Source organism: Cheilinus undulatus, linkage group 21 (genome assembly GCF_018320785.1).
Source record: "Cheilinus undulatus linkage group 21, ASM1832078v1, whole genome shotgun sequence".
Lineage (NCBI taxonomy): Eukaryota > Metazoa > Chordata > Actinopteri > Labriformes > Labridae > Cheilinus > Cheilinus undulatus.
The window spans coordinates 35,451,861-35,466,136 of NC_054885.1; the positions used below are offsets into that span (position 1 = coordinate 35,451,861).

At 39.7% G+C, this 14,276-nt stretch overlaps 1 protein-coding gene across 1 annotated transcript in view; it reads right to left on the minus strand.

The window, feature by feature from the left end:
• The window catches only part of lmtk2 (lemur tyrosine kinase 2), a 48,764-nt gene that overhangs the window by 17,779 nt on the left and 16,709 nt on the right, over positions 1-14,276 (minus strand). The window contains exons 5-7 of the mRNA XM_041817343.1: positions 12,328-12,446; positions 11,894-11,981; positions 1,008-1,138 (exon numbers count right to left, since the gene is read on the minus strand). Of these exons, the coding sequence (XP_041673277.1) occupies positions 1,008-1,138; positions 11,894-11,981; positions 12,328-12,446 (338 nt within the window). The remainder of the gene's footprint in view (positions 1-1,007; positions 1,139-11,893; positions 11,982-12,327; positions 12,447-14,276) is intronic.

A 14,276-nucleotide genomic window follows, 5' to 3' on the forward strand; every position in this document is an offset into this window, starting at 1 on the left:
GGAATATATTCCAAATTATCTAAACTTAATAATGCAATGCTTAAAAAAATTGCACCTTAATTAACCTCTTTGGCATCATAGCACATAAAACAAGCTTAAACTAAACTATTAAACTCATTATGTCTCCCTGCAGTTACTATTTTGTTATTTGTAAGCCAGCATTGATGTTCAAAATAGCAAACTGGCCAATACTAATGTATATCTATTGCTTTTTGGGTGCAATTTTCCCAAAAGTCAGAACATTTTCGGTCAAAAAACAGGTCAAAGTTTGTATTCCTTCACCCCCTTCTCTAATTCAAGTGTTATGTGTGACAGATAGCTGCTTTAAATTGATGCAGCACAACAGATAAACATCCACTGCTGACATCAGTTCATGATGCAATATTTGTAAATGGACCAGTGTGTTAAAAAGGAGATGTCTGCTGATACATTAAACCCATCATCAGTGCATCCTCATGCATAAGTGTGTTGGTCTATTTCTTTGCATAATCCAAAATTCTGCTGCATGTTTAATTTTACTTTGCATTGCTGATGCTCTGCACTTTGCAGCAAAGAAAAGTCAGTTTCATATCAAAATGAAGAGTTTATTCCACATTTCCTCTGATGTATAGCATGAAGAGAATGCTATAAAGTCTATTTATCTAAATGTTAATTTTGCAATAATAGTATTTGTGACTGATTGATGTCTGACTGGCAGTGGCCTCATTTCAGCTTTTTTTGTTTGTCTTGCTCAATAAATTAATCATGGTTTTGTACCAAGCATAACATGACCAATCACATTTTGTATATGCAAATCCTTAGTCAGGGACACCCCTAGAAAAATGCAAAGCATCTGTTAGAGGAAGTCGTAAATTAGATTTGTGGTCAGTGTCTGTTATTGAATTGCAAGTCAGAGAGCAAGAGATTTATCCTACACCTTTTTAGTTTGACAGATTATTCATTAAAAGTTATTTCAGTGGGTCTTGAACCTATATGTTTGCATTACGGCAGCAAGTTAAATATGCTACCTGTGCAGAAAGTTGTGTTTGTGAAGGTGAGTGACACCAGCAGCGATCTCACAGGCCATCCTCTGCAGCTGCAGCAGCTCAGCATTTCTGAACACCCAATCCTGCTGGGACAGGTAACCCCGCAAATCCCCCTGCAAACACACAAGCACACAAAGATTAGATTATAAAGCATTAAGAACCAATAAATGCAGGAAAAGATTGTGTTAGAATTTAACAAGTAGTAAAATGCATTGTGCAGAGACAACCACATGGGGGCAGCAGACTCTCCTGTTCCTGTCTCCTCAGCACTCTTCACTGCTGATGTGGGAGAGCACCAAATAAGGGTAACGCTGTTTGGTGGAGCTCAATGCTGTGTCACAGAGATTTATAAATAAAAGAGTCCAGCTCAGGTCAGTGAAATTAACTGTGTCTGCATCCGGCTGAGTCTTGGAGCTCAATGAGAGAAGAGGGAAGAAGAGAGCAAGGTCCAGAGGAGAGGAAAAGGGCATGTTAATTTAACCTATCAGAGCCCTACAAAATAACTCACATGACATGGCTATCATGCTAGAATGGCGCTCATTCTATCAGCAGTGTCGATGATATCAGACTTAAAGATGTCTCTGTGTTTAGACTGAATAGCGAGGAGTTCATGGGGTCAATAACGAGGATCTCAGCTGTGTGGAGAGTTTCTGTGGACACCTGCAGTGACACTGACCTGTCACTAAATAAACAGAGGTAAAGAGGATGATGAGACATTTTATTGTAATTAAAGTTTGTCTGATTTCCACACAAGATGTGCAACAAAATCACTGAGCAGTCTGATTCAGGGGTGGGCAATACTTTGAGTTTTCAAGCTATATCAACATGCTTTCAAACAAGTAAGAGGGTAAGACAATTTCATTTGAATAAATATAGTTTATGTTGCATTAAAATACCTTTACACCTTTCTCCTGACTTCTCCTGGCCATATCTGAGTAGAATGCTGATTGAAATTATTCAAAAAAAAACAAAAAACAAAAACATAAATACCAGGGCTCAGCTAAGAGATTGTTTACTGTAAGAACCACCAGCTTATTGACTAGAGATGGGCAATGAGCATCTAAAAAGTCATTTGAAACAACATGCTTTCCATCATATATACTGGTGCTTGGTTGTAATGAACCAATACCACCAGACGAAGGCCATAGCACTTCTGAAAACAGTCTGCTCACTCATTAAATGCTTAGTGAACTCAATGACAATACAATAACAAAACATGAAGAGTAGAGATGTGATGCTCAGCTTTGCAAATCTTCAGTGCTTGATGAATTTTGCATTATGAGAGAGAAAAGCGGTTAAAAGTAGACTTCCTGGTTTGTGCTAAAAGCAGTTCTGATAAGTAACCTGCAGTGTTGATCAGGAGGTCCTCTTTGTACTCTTTGTATGGAGTGCTGATTTAACTAACGAATTCCCTAGATTACAAAGAAGAAGGCCGCAGAGCTGCTTAGCACCTCTGGTCTCTACTCAACCTAGTGAGAATTACAGGTTTGGGGGCTGCAGTTCAACATTATGGGGGTGTGCTGGGATGATCAGAGTACACAGCAGCTAGCAGAGAACAATCATGCGCCATGACAAGTTAGAAGTACAAAACATGAATGAGAGTAGCATTTTGCCCTTATGTAGCAGTCTTAAATGTTCAATCTAGTGTTTCCACAGCAGCGATAAATATATTATATCTATCAAGGCAGCTCTTTATCCTTGCCATATACACCAGGGTGTAAACATGCATCACTGTCCACATGACAGCCCATCTTACACAGGTAGGAGGTGGCACAAGGAAGGAGTAAGGCTGCGCCTTTTTACAGGTAAAACCTATGGAGAGGTATCTTCATGTCTTTGCTTTAGTAGTTGTGATGCCAACATCCTGAAGGTTCTCTCACAAAACTTGCTTTGCTTCACTAGTAGTGCAAAACAACTAGGGATGTACAAGATTTGTAGGGTAAACAGACGCCTGCCACTAAGAGCTACTGTAGCTGTTGCTGCCAACTGCTATAGCATCTTGTAAGAACAGCAAAGTTTAGCACTATTTTGATCTAGAAAATGCAGATGAAGTTTTCCACAGGCTGAATCAGGTTATACTTATATATAGCCAAAGCATTAAGTGACGATACTCTCAGGAATGTGGACGTCCTTGCACGATCGTAAGCTTGCACTGCTAGCACTGCTAACTTTAGCCACATTCTGCTAACAAACTTGACATCTGCATGTACATCCCCATTATTGAAAGATAATCCGTTTTAACTGGCTAGGCTAAATGGGGAACTATTGTTTTGTTTCCATCATTTAAGGAGCATTTTTTCATTTGTGCAAAAAAAAAAAAACGGGTAGTTTTTTTTCGATGTAATTTCTAGTTTACATGGTGATATTGTGAAGCTACTGTTAATAATAGTGCCTTGTGACATTTGGCATGTGGATTTGACTCGTTTTCCTGTTTTGTGTTTTTTGTTGCTTCTCGACAGAAAAAACCAACATATGCATGAGGCAATGTCATGCAGCTAAAAAGATTGAGATAAGATGTTTTGGGTCCATATTGCCAGGGCTTGTTTGATGCAAACTACTACAATATGCAAAAAAAAAAAAAAAAAGCTGTAAGGGGGTCTTCTGTGATGCTGTTCAGCATTCACCACAGTGCTGCCGTGAAGGGGATCCCTGATTAGCCAGCAGAACGAGAGACTCCCCCTGGGGAATGAGCTATTAAGAACATACAGTACACAGAGCAGACTCTCATAATATATGAGCCGCTTTTGTTGAAAATGTCAACTCTAATGCGGTTACTGAGCATGCAAGTCTCTGTGTACGTCTGTGTGTTTACAAAGGGTTTATTTTCCCCAAGCTATCGCACTACAAGCAGCTTAGATCTGATGTCTTACGTAAGCAACTTGGTTTGCTTCAACTGTGTTCACCCCGGCACATGAACACAAAAAAGGGCTGCACAGAAACAGACACAGCTCTGAGAATCTGCCTTCAGAGAAGAGCTATATTCAATGTATGGTAAGTGACACCCCCTCTGCCTGTCTTTATCTGTGAAGGCTCCGCAGCAGGTGATTAGGTCTGGGTTTCTGAGGGAGGAGGGGGGACCCAGGGCTGTTAATGAAACAACATTAACTGCGAACAGCCAAAACAATTAGGCTGTGTATGTAACCCACGAATAAACAAGACTGTAGTGAGTTCCCAGTGAACTGATCCATGTCTGGACAGGCCATCAAATGATCGAGTCAAATAAAATTTCCAGACGTTTGAAGGGCTTGTCGTTCCGGTTACTACAAGTGGGTGATATCAGGGTTATTCTTAGCTTATTTCGTGTAAGCCTAACAGAGCAAGGCAGCCAAATGCAGAGTAAAGCACTTTGCAAAGTTGTAATTCTTGAAAGCAAAATCATTTTTCAGAGCCAACACAGCAATGAGTGTAATTAAAAGCCTTCATTAATTCAACTCTAGCTTGAAATGGCTTTCAGAAGTCAAAACTAAAAACTGACCCACAAGTAGGGCTGGGCGATATGGATTAAAGATCATATCTTTATATTTTTTAGCTAAAGGGTGATAATAACCCTGTGTCCCATAGATGGCTAATTCTTTGGTGGTATTTACAGCCACCCAAGTATATTTGCAGGGCTTTTTTTTAATTTGTATGAAATTGGCAACTGTGCGAATGACAGCCTCTTGCACATCCCTCCTTTGGATGCACTGATTGAGGCATTGTTAACAAATAATTTTTGTGTTCTTCTGCTGTTTCTCACTGTTATTATCCATTCAAGGATGATGGTTGTAAAAATGTACCACATCAACAATAAGCCTTCAGACACAGAGTCAAATGCTAGGATTATGGAATATTGAGTGTAATAAAAAAAGTGAGCGATACTAGTGGTGGGGAGTAAACTGGTATCCCCACCACTGCTACAATTTCTGCCACAGAATGGATTTCTGCAACTCTGATATAAAAAAATTAATGTGTTTTGTTGTATTGCACACATGAGGCATAACCTACGACATCCTTAGTGTCAGAGAGTGATATGTGATAGACAACAGCTCAGTCTGAGTCTAGACATCATCATATTTCACTCTCATACAAAACAGCAGCCAGGTATCAAGTCAGACATCATCCAGTAATGGAGTAAAATGTTTCCTCTTCTAGCTACAACTCTGTAATAACAGCAACATACAACGAGTGTACTCTTGTTGCAGAGCGTCTGTTCGCCTTTCCAGGCGTTAGCATGCTTATGTGCAGCAGTGGATTGACTCGATTTGTCTTGAGCCCAGTGGCACAGGTAAATGGTACAGTAGCAGCTTGAACAACTGTTTAAAGGTGTGTTTTAACTCGTGACTCACTTGTTTGAAATTCATGATGATTCAAAGGAGCATGATGTGGTGTTGAACGAGGTCAGAGAAACACCTATAAAAACTGCAGCTCTGCACACTCGTCTGTACCTCTGCTTAGTAAATCAATGATAAACATGTTATTTCTTAACAGGTTCCTCACAATAAATGTCAATTTATTTGTTTGTAGCTTGACACACCTAAGCAGGGGAGAAACCTGTGTTATAAATTTTAGGCCAAATCGACCTGTCCTAGTACTGCTGTACAAACAAATCTTTAGAAACAATAAAATTAGATGTACAGAATGAGGCTGGGGCAGGATGACCATCCCTTTTGCCCAAGTTTCATTCCATAGGAAACACTACAAAAACAGAAGTCCTAGAAATGAAACTCTGAGCAAATTTTGATTTTACATAATCAAAAATTGTAGAGAAACTCCATCCATTATCTAAAGTGCTAATCTCAGTTGGGGTCGTGGGAGGCTGGAGCCTATCCCAGCTGACATTGGGTGTAAGACGGTTTACACCCTGTCAATCACACACCTAAGGCAAAATTTAGAGTCACCAGCTAACCTACCAAGCATGTTTTTGGTGGTGGGAGGAAGCCTGAGTACCTTGAGAAAACCCATGCATGCATGAGGAGAACATGCAAACCACGTACAGAAAGGCCCTGACCAGGAAGTGAATCAGGAACCCTCTTGCTGTGAGGCAACAGCGCTCACCCCTGTACCGCCGTGCTGCCCTAGCCTATAAAAACACTGGCAACATTACCAAATGTAGACATAGCCAAATTTTAGTTACTCTTAAATCCCAGGTGAATCAAAATGATAAAATATCTATTATCTTTTGATGATTAGTGGTATAAAAGAGTAAATAATCTTAATGGACCTCTGTCATATTTTAACCAAAACAGATACAGCACTATTAATTGCAACATTTCAAAAGCTGTTAAACTGGTGAGGACTTAGGCTCCTTTCCAGTTCTATATATGTTTCCAACTGTTGTCAGTTGGCATTCATTAACAATTTTTGAGAACTAAAATCAATTTTTGACCCAATATTGGGTGTTTAGGACTTCTATTCTTCAATGCCCCATAAATATGTTAAATTAATTAAATAAATCCCCATTTAGACTAAATGGTAGAAATTGATTATCTTGTGTTTAAGGCCTGGCAAATATTTTCTTTAATTTACCACAGCACTCACCAATGGCCAGATGAAGTCAGAAAAAAAATTTGAATGCAACATAATCTATATTGTTATTAATGATATTGTCATCCTAACTACCTTGTTTAACACTTTAATACATCTTAAAACTCCATATATCTCCCACCTTTATCCACAAGGCGCATCATTGCACTTAGTGTGAGTCTGGAAAAAGTGTAGTCAGTAACAAACTGTACAACTTAATAAATGCCATGACAATAACATAAAGAGCACTTCCATATTGGTGCGAGGATTGTCGCTTTAACAACCGTAATAAATGCAAGAGATCAACAACTTTGAAGAGCTAAACGTCAGCTGGCTAACATCCGAGACCTCAAAGCAGAGAGGGGTCTGCCTAGCGTCCTGGCCGGGCACCAGGCAGGGGATCCGTGCATTAGAGGCTGTCACTCACACTCTGGTATGTGACATTCTGTAGCCACTGCACCAGTTGCTTGATGTATTTTGATGTCTAAAATGCTTTGAGTCAGGGTTACCCGGCACGGGTGATATGGGGCGGAAAAACCAGCATCAATCACCACGCTGTCAAAGGTACCGTCACAGTATATTGGCTTTTTGGGATCCATCTTGTCCACTGTGCAGCTGCAGTGTCAAATTTCATGTTTCAACATCGAAGAGCTGATTGACATGGCCTGAAGTAACAAAGAGGCCACAGACACGCTATCTTCTACTTTAAATCTGACATGAGAGCAGGCTCTGTCCTTTTTTTAACATGGCGTGAGTATCATTTTAAAGTCTTGTGTGCAGGAAGATAAAATCAATTCTTACTGCTTCTTACAAAATTGTCTGAGACAAAGTCTCAGTTGGCTGAGGAACTAGAAAGTCTTCATCCAGTGAGGGATAATGAGCACAGACATCACTCAGTTGTGTTTCCCTCACGCATTATCGCCTTCAGCACGCAGGACAATCTTCCCTAATGACCGAGCACACGTGCAATAAGTCATTCACCTTGACTCATTTCCATCTCCTGTCAGAGATGATACTAGAGCTGGCTGGGGAAGACCACAATGCCAGGACAGCAGCCAGGCCTGGGCAGCTGACAATACCCAAGCCAAACAAAGTTATGCAATCCGTGGAAGGGGAGCCAAACTGGACCCTGCTAAAGACGTTACTGGGTCGAGCAAAAGAGAGGCAAATTAAGGACGGAGATGCTCAGAATCTGTGCCAGTTCAACAGCAGAAATACCTTCTTTCCGTCAGGCAAATTAAGTGTGCTTTTAATAGGTTGTGCCAAGAATCATCAAAAACTTTGAAAAAATACATGTTTCATAAGACAGGTGCATTGGAGAGGACTGAGTCTCTAAAAAAAAAAAAAATACGCAGGCACACCCTTGCCAAATTTCACAAATACAGTGGCAACGGGCCTGTCTTCTTGCAACTTTAGACTTTAAAAATAGGATGACTTACCTAATAATGGGTGCTTAGGACTTATACTTTAGTTGGCACGGTTGCAACAGTTATTAGTGTTGTTTGACTTTACTAGTATCATATAAAAGTTTGAATTTTTGGTCTCACAACAACCTTATGATGCATAGCAAAAGATGCTGATGTGAACCCTTTTAATAACCTGTTTTACCCTCTGAAGCAGCTGCAAAACTTTATGGCTCAGGCTGTGTTTACAGAAGGACATCCTGGCAACGAGCAGGAAGTGGGCTAATCTCTACTGCCCGTGTGCACTCAGACACACCTGGAACTTTAACACGGAGACACATGATCATTTATCGCCGTCGAAGTAGGACATCTGATCGATGGCATCCTCACGTAGGGATGAAAGATAAGGATTGTAAACTTGGTGATGGTTAACACTCTCTGAAAAAAAGTATTTGAATCATCCCGTGGTTCGCTGCAGCTTTGGCTTGTGGCCTGTCGATTCTATTCATAAAGCTCTGATAATTCATTCTTTTTTTATTTAAAAATGGCACCAGTCAGCCCACGTAAGTCTCATTTTTATCTACAAGATCCATATTAGTCAGAGCTGTCTACAAGCATTTGCTGTCAGTCGAAGATTGTAACATCTTTATACAACTAACATTGAGTGTTTCATTCACATTTCTAACATTATTCAACAGGATGAATCATTTCAGTCAGCTGGTGAGCTCAAGTTTGACAGTCTTTGTGGACGTGTGCAAAGAAAACAGCACTGATTTTTAGGCAGAAATGTCATATTTGTTTTAGGAATGCAGCAATACAGTTTTTACTTTAGCAGGGCAAATTTTACAAAAGTAGAGAGGGGTTAAAGAGGAAACTCATGCATTTAATGTACAGCATGTATGTTGTGTAAGTTTATGAGTGCATCACAAGCTATGTTAAACAAATGATTAACAAGTAGAGTGTGAGAAAGGACTTTATCTTCCATTTTTAGAGCACTGATCAACAGAGTCTGTATGAATTAGTCTACACCAAGCTGTAGAATAATGATACAGCATTGAATTGATGGTTTTCTGTAATCTTCTTAGGAAAATGCTTATTGCAGCTTACATTTCAAATTAATTTCACACCCCAATGATACACTTCCTCCAAGTCATGAACTATAAGCAATTTGAAAGTGGTTCAGTTGGTTTCATTCAGACGAGAGGTCTCCGGGTCGTAGCCATACACTTATGCGTGAGCATCATTTATCGTACTGGTGCGTCTCTTTCTGCACACTGCTGCAAAGATCAAACAGCAGAGAGCAGGAGACAGAGCAGTACCAACGATTTCAATTCAACAGTCTTCTAAAGCGTGACTATTTTGATACAAATTTCTACTCACCAAACAGGAAAATCTACCCACATTTGGTGATAAGCTGGTGTTAATTTCAGACCCTCGTTTTAGTGTTCGTTTCTTTCTCCCAAAGCGCTGACTCACAGGCACAAAGACAACAAATTTAAGGAATCTGGTATTATAAGGAAGGTAGTTTAATGCAAAATCCAGCCATTCACATGTACATATCTAACTGTGGATGCAGCAGTGAGTGATGTATTGGCAATTTGCTGCATTCCTAGTTTTCACTGCTTCTTGTTCAGGTGGTATACTTCTTTTGGAAAGCAGTTGATGTTCAGGAATTAATCATCTTATCCTTGTGTGGGATCAGCAGTAAACAAATTTTAACCTCAAAACTAGACGATTATCTACAAACAAGCAGAGACTGGATCTGCAGTAGAGGTGTAGCAGTAACTGAAGGGTCAAGGTTCAGGGGTCATGGTACGGTGCATGTTGTCATGAAACAGATATGCTCAAACAGGAAAAAAAATGTGACAGTAGCTATTTTTACATGGACCATTTGTAATTGTAAAAAATGCCTGATCTGAAAAATTATAAAAATACTTCAAACAAACACTTCTTTCAGAATAAAATTTGTAGATTCCACTCATTTGGAAAGAAATCTCATTCTGATTGGGAGGGTTTATGCTGACCATTGTTCGTCTTTCCCTGTTTAGGCTGATTTTGGGGCACTAAATTCTTGTTAATGTGATATAAGGGTCTTCCTCCTGCACCCTCCCCTGACTGCTGCAGTATCTACTGCTGAGCTTGCAGAAGGAGAACCAAAAACAGTACAACTGTTTGCAGCACATGATAAAGGTCCATTTTTAAATAAAAGGAAAGAAAAATATAGATAATATAAGATACGGAAAAGAGAGTGTAGAACAATCCAATATTTTCTGGTGGAAGGAGAAAAAAAATTAGTGATCTGACTGTGTACAGTGACGGCATCAGAAGCAAAGAAGATCCACGGCAAATTTTCATTAGATTTGTTTGGATTAAATGAATGACGCATGAGCACAGACAACTGAACTGGACTGCATCTTTTAGCAACTACTTTTAAATCTCCAATCAGAATAAATTAAACTGGGTTGTAAAAAACTGCTCATGTAACAGCAGCTAGTATGTATCCACCAATCTAGGTAGCAGTAAGCAGGTGCTTCTCAGTGTTTGCTGACTGCTGTTTATCAACCAAGAAGAGGAAGAAACCAGCACAACAAAACGCAAAGAAGAAAAGTCAGCTCCTGTAGCAAGAACAGTGAACTAGCAAGACCTGCTGGCTTCTTCTCCCTCTCCTCAACTCCACGTTGTTTCAAAAGAGCCTCTGGTTGTGAAAGCAGAGCAAAGACTGGAGCTAATACATTTAAAGGCTATGCATGGATATGCATATGTAGAGAACACAATATATAAGAATGCATTCAAGTGCTCTGCTCAGGCTTTTTTGCAACATCCCATCCTATGGGATTTCATGAGCTTCACTGTAGTCCTTCACTGACGTACGAGTTGTGATTTTGCTTCACGAACAGAACCGTGACCTCTGTGAACCGCTGCACCCCTAGTCTGCAGACTAACATACTGTGATGATTGAAGGAAAGTGTCAGAATTCTACTGACTTTTAACATGACACTGATTTTGTCATTTGATTTTGTTCTTACATTTATGAAACAAGGACAAACTTAGAAAGTCTTTATAATGTATTTTTTCCAGAAGTTAAATAAATGGACACCTGACATGTCCAACATGTCAGGTGTACCTTCCAACATCAACATCTCTCCGAGTGTTAGTATTTATTTTATGTCGGATGTCCTTATGGGATCAATCAAGCAACATGTAAACAAGGTCTTGTATATTTTTAGGCCAACATTTTGATCGTCCTGCAGTCGTCATTGGGCAACCCACAGAGTTCTTTAGGAACAACTTGGTTCACTTCAGACCTAGCCCAACTGTCCTTCGTACACAAGGTGCAACCCATAAAAATGCACAAACACAGCAACTGGTGGAGCTGACACCAGAGGAGCGTAAATGGAGCCTGTTGCTTTACTGGGTGAGGTGGGAATGTGAGAAGTCCCAGGCTTAGACAAGCTATGCGCCTTCGGCAGGGGGGAAAGGGGAGCAGAGGAGGGAGGGAAAAAGGGGGGGGGGCAGCAGTCAGTGCCCAGCCCACCCAGGATAGACAGAAAACAGTGAATAAATCAGCTGCTGTGATGAAGTCTGAGTCACTTCAATATGTGAAGATGAAGAGGAGGGCTAATTTGGGATAGTAGGCTCCCAGTCCAGATGGTCAATAGGGCAGGTCAGCTATGCACGCCGACTGGACTGTATTTAAGAGGGTCTTGAATGGGTGAGCTTAACAGACTGACACGAGCTAATTCTCAGATTTCTCAATTAATGAAGCCTTCAGAGTGGAGGAGTGCTGAAATGGACAGCAGTAATTAAACTAACTCTTCACCTCTTGATACGAGTTCACAAGAGCTGCATTTACAATGAAGGACAAATTCAGCATAGATTTATTTAGTTTCCAGTTTCTTTCTTCAATAATGTGACCAGGTTTCTAAGCATTAAAAACATGACAAATGAACCCACTACACTCACCATTTCACAGTACTCAAAGACAAGTAAGAAGGGAATGGCCTCAACACACTGTCCCAGGCACTGCAGGATGTTTGGGTGCTGCAGAACTCTGTATAAACAAAACAACATCAATAAGTAATTCATCATTCAGCTTATAGCAACTTAAAAATAATCACTAGTGAGATTCTGGAGGAGATAAAGCCTCGTGCAATGTTTCTTAGGAAAGATAGAGGGTGCTGCTGATATTACAGTGATGTCATTCAGCTATTTTTGTCCACCTGAACTGTATGTGTAAGCATCTCAATCTCACTCTGCAAAATGAAATTGCAACACATCTACTCACACTCGTAAATCAATCAAATAGAAAGCCTATGCTGTGTACTGTGTATTAGCTGTTTTAAAACACTTGAATCAGAATTACAGCCCCCTGTCAGGATGGTTTAGGTGTTGTTTACCTGTACGGGTCTCCCTGCTGCAGGAAATCATTCTGCTCCTTGGCACTTGCATTAGCTTTTAACTCCTTCACCACCACTCTGGCTCCACCTGGATCAGTGTAGATTTCACTCAGGATGACCTGTATATACATGACAATGTTTAAAAGTCAGAAAAATACAGAGAAAAGGGCCTTACAGCATCAACAGAGGATGGACGAGAGGGGAGCAGCCTCTGTCAGCTCTGTCTAGTTAAGGGCTGCAAAACATGTTTAACAAACAAACAATGCTGAAAATTTCTGTTTTGATTTTTCTTGGGAGAAGAGTGTAAGGCTACGTTCACACTGCAGGCCTAAAAGCTCAATTCTGATCTGTCTCAGATCTGATTTTTGGTTCTCTCTTCATACTGCAGTCAACTTCCTAAAGATTAGACATGTATCTGATTTAGAAGCACATACAAGTGTTCAATGTGACTTGCACTGTTCACACTGTTAGAAAAAAAAAGTCACTTTAAACTGTAGTGTGAATGCAGCTCAGGCTAACGTAGCCTGAACATAGCTCAGGCTACATTCAGGCTACGTTCAGGCTATGTTCAGGCTATGTTCACATTCATCGTTCATCTCATTTTTTTCTGACAGTGTGAACAGCGCAAGTAACATTGAATCTGACCATTTTAAATCAGATTCAGGACACTATTGTAAGTGGTTCCAAATCAGATGCTTATCTGATCTTTTCAAAGTTCATTGCAGTGTGAACAGGCAAACAAACAAATTTGATCTCAGAAAGATAAGAATTGAGCATGAAGGCCTGCAGTGTGAACGTGGCCTAAGAGATAGAGATCAAAACCCGGTTCCATAAGAACCCAGTTTAACATCTCAAAGTCAATGTTTGAGCTTACTGATAATTGATATTATTTAGTCCTAATATTTAATCCCAAGTCCAGTCAAACACTCCACACACTGTAGAAAGTCTTGTTACTTTAAAAGAACTAACCAAATATTGAAATCTACATGGAATGGCAAGATGAAAGCTAGTTGGCTACTTAAAAGAGGTGACATAAAGTTGTACATTGATGTGTTCAAGACCCGGCTCTGTAAAAGGATTATTATTCAAAAGCCACGTTTCTATCAGGTGGTCCTGTCTGCGTATAGTTTGGTACGGTTCGGTACGCTAAAACCCTAAAATACACCCGTATCCTCACTTGGTGGGTCGGCTGTAAAGGCTTTGCATGTAACTCAAGGTTATTATAGTTTTGGACTTTTCATTAGTTTTTATTTTTGTTTTATTTTCACGTTCTGTGTTCGATTTCAGTTTAGTTTTTATTAGTTTTGACTGCTGGTTTGTTAGTTTAGTTTAGTTTTTATTTTGCAAAAATGTTTCGTTTTAGTTCAGTTTTTATTGGTTTTAGTGTTAGTTTTTTATGGATACATGTCGGGGCAGGGGGGCATCATACATTTTTAGAAACATATTAGAACAGGCTACTCTTCACTTATCATTTATTTATTTAATGATGATTTTTGAATAAAACTCCAGACATAAAACTACCACTATGTGAAGTCTTAACCAATCAGATCAGGCAATTTTACACTCCCCAGACTTGGGTGTAGGTGCCAGTCAGTATGATTGCGTCAAAGACTAAAACAAATGACAATTTGTTTCCATTTTATTTTGGTTAGTTTTGTAAGCACACTATACAGTTTTAGTTAGGTTCCTTTTTTTTGGCAAAGCTTAGTTTTTATTTAGTTTCTGTTTACTAAAGTGATTCTTTTAGTTTTAGTTATTTAGTTAGTTTAACTTAACTATAACAACTGTGATGTGACCACATGCAGCGCATGGATGAGTGACAGAAATCAATAGGGAATATGAGGTAAACAGCATTTATTTCCGTGTAAAAGTGCTGTTTTTTAAAAACTACATCTTAACTATGTTAGCTGCAGTCAGTACAGATCCTCAGCTGAAGCGTTTGAGTCATA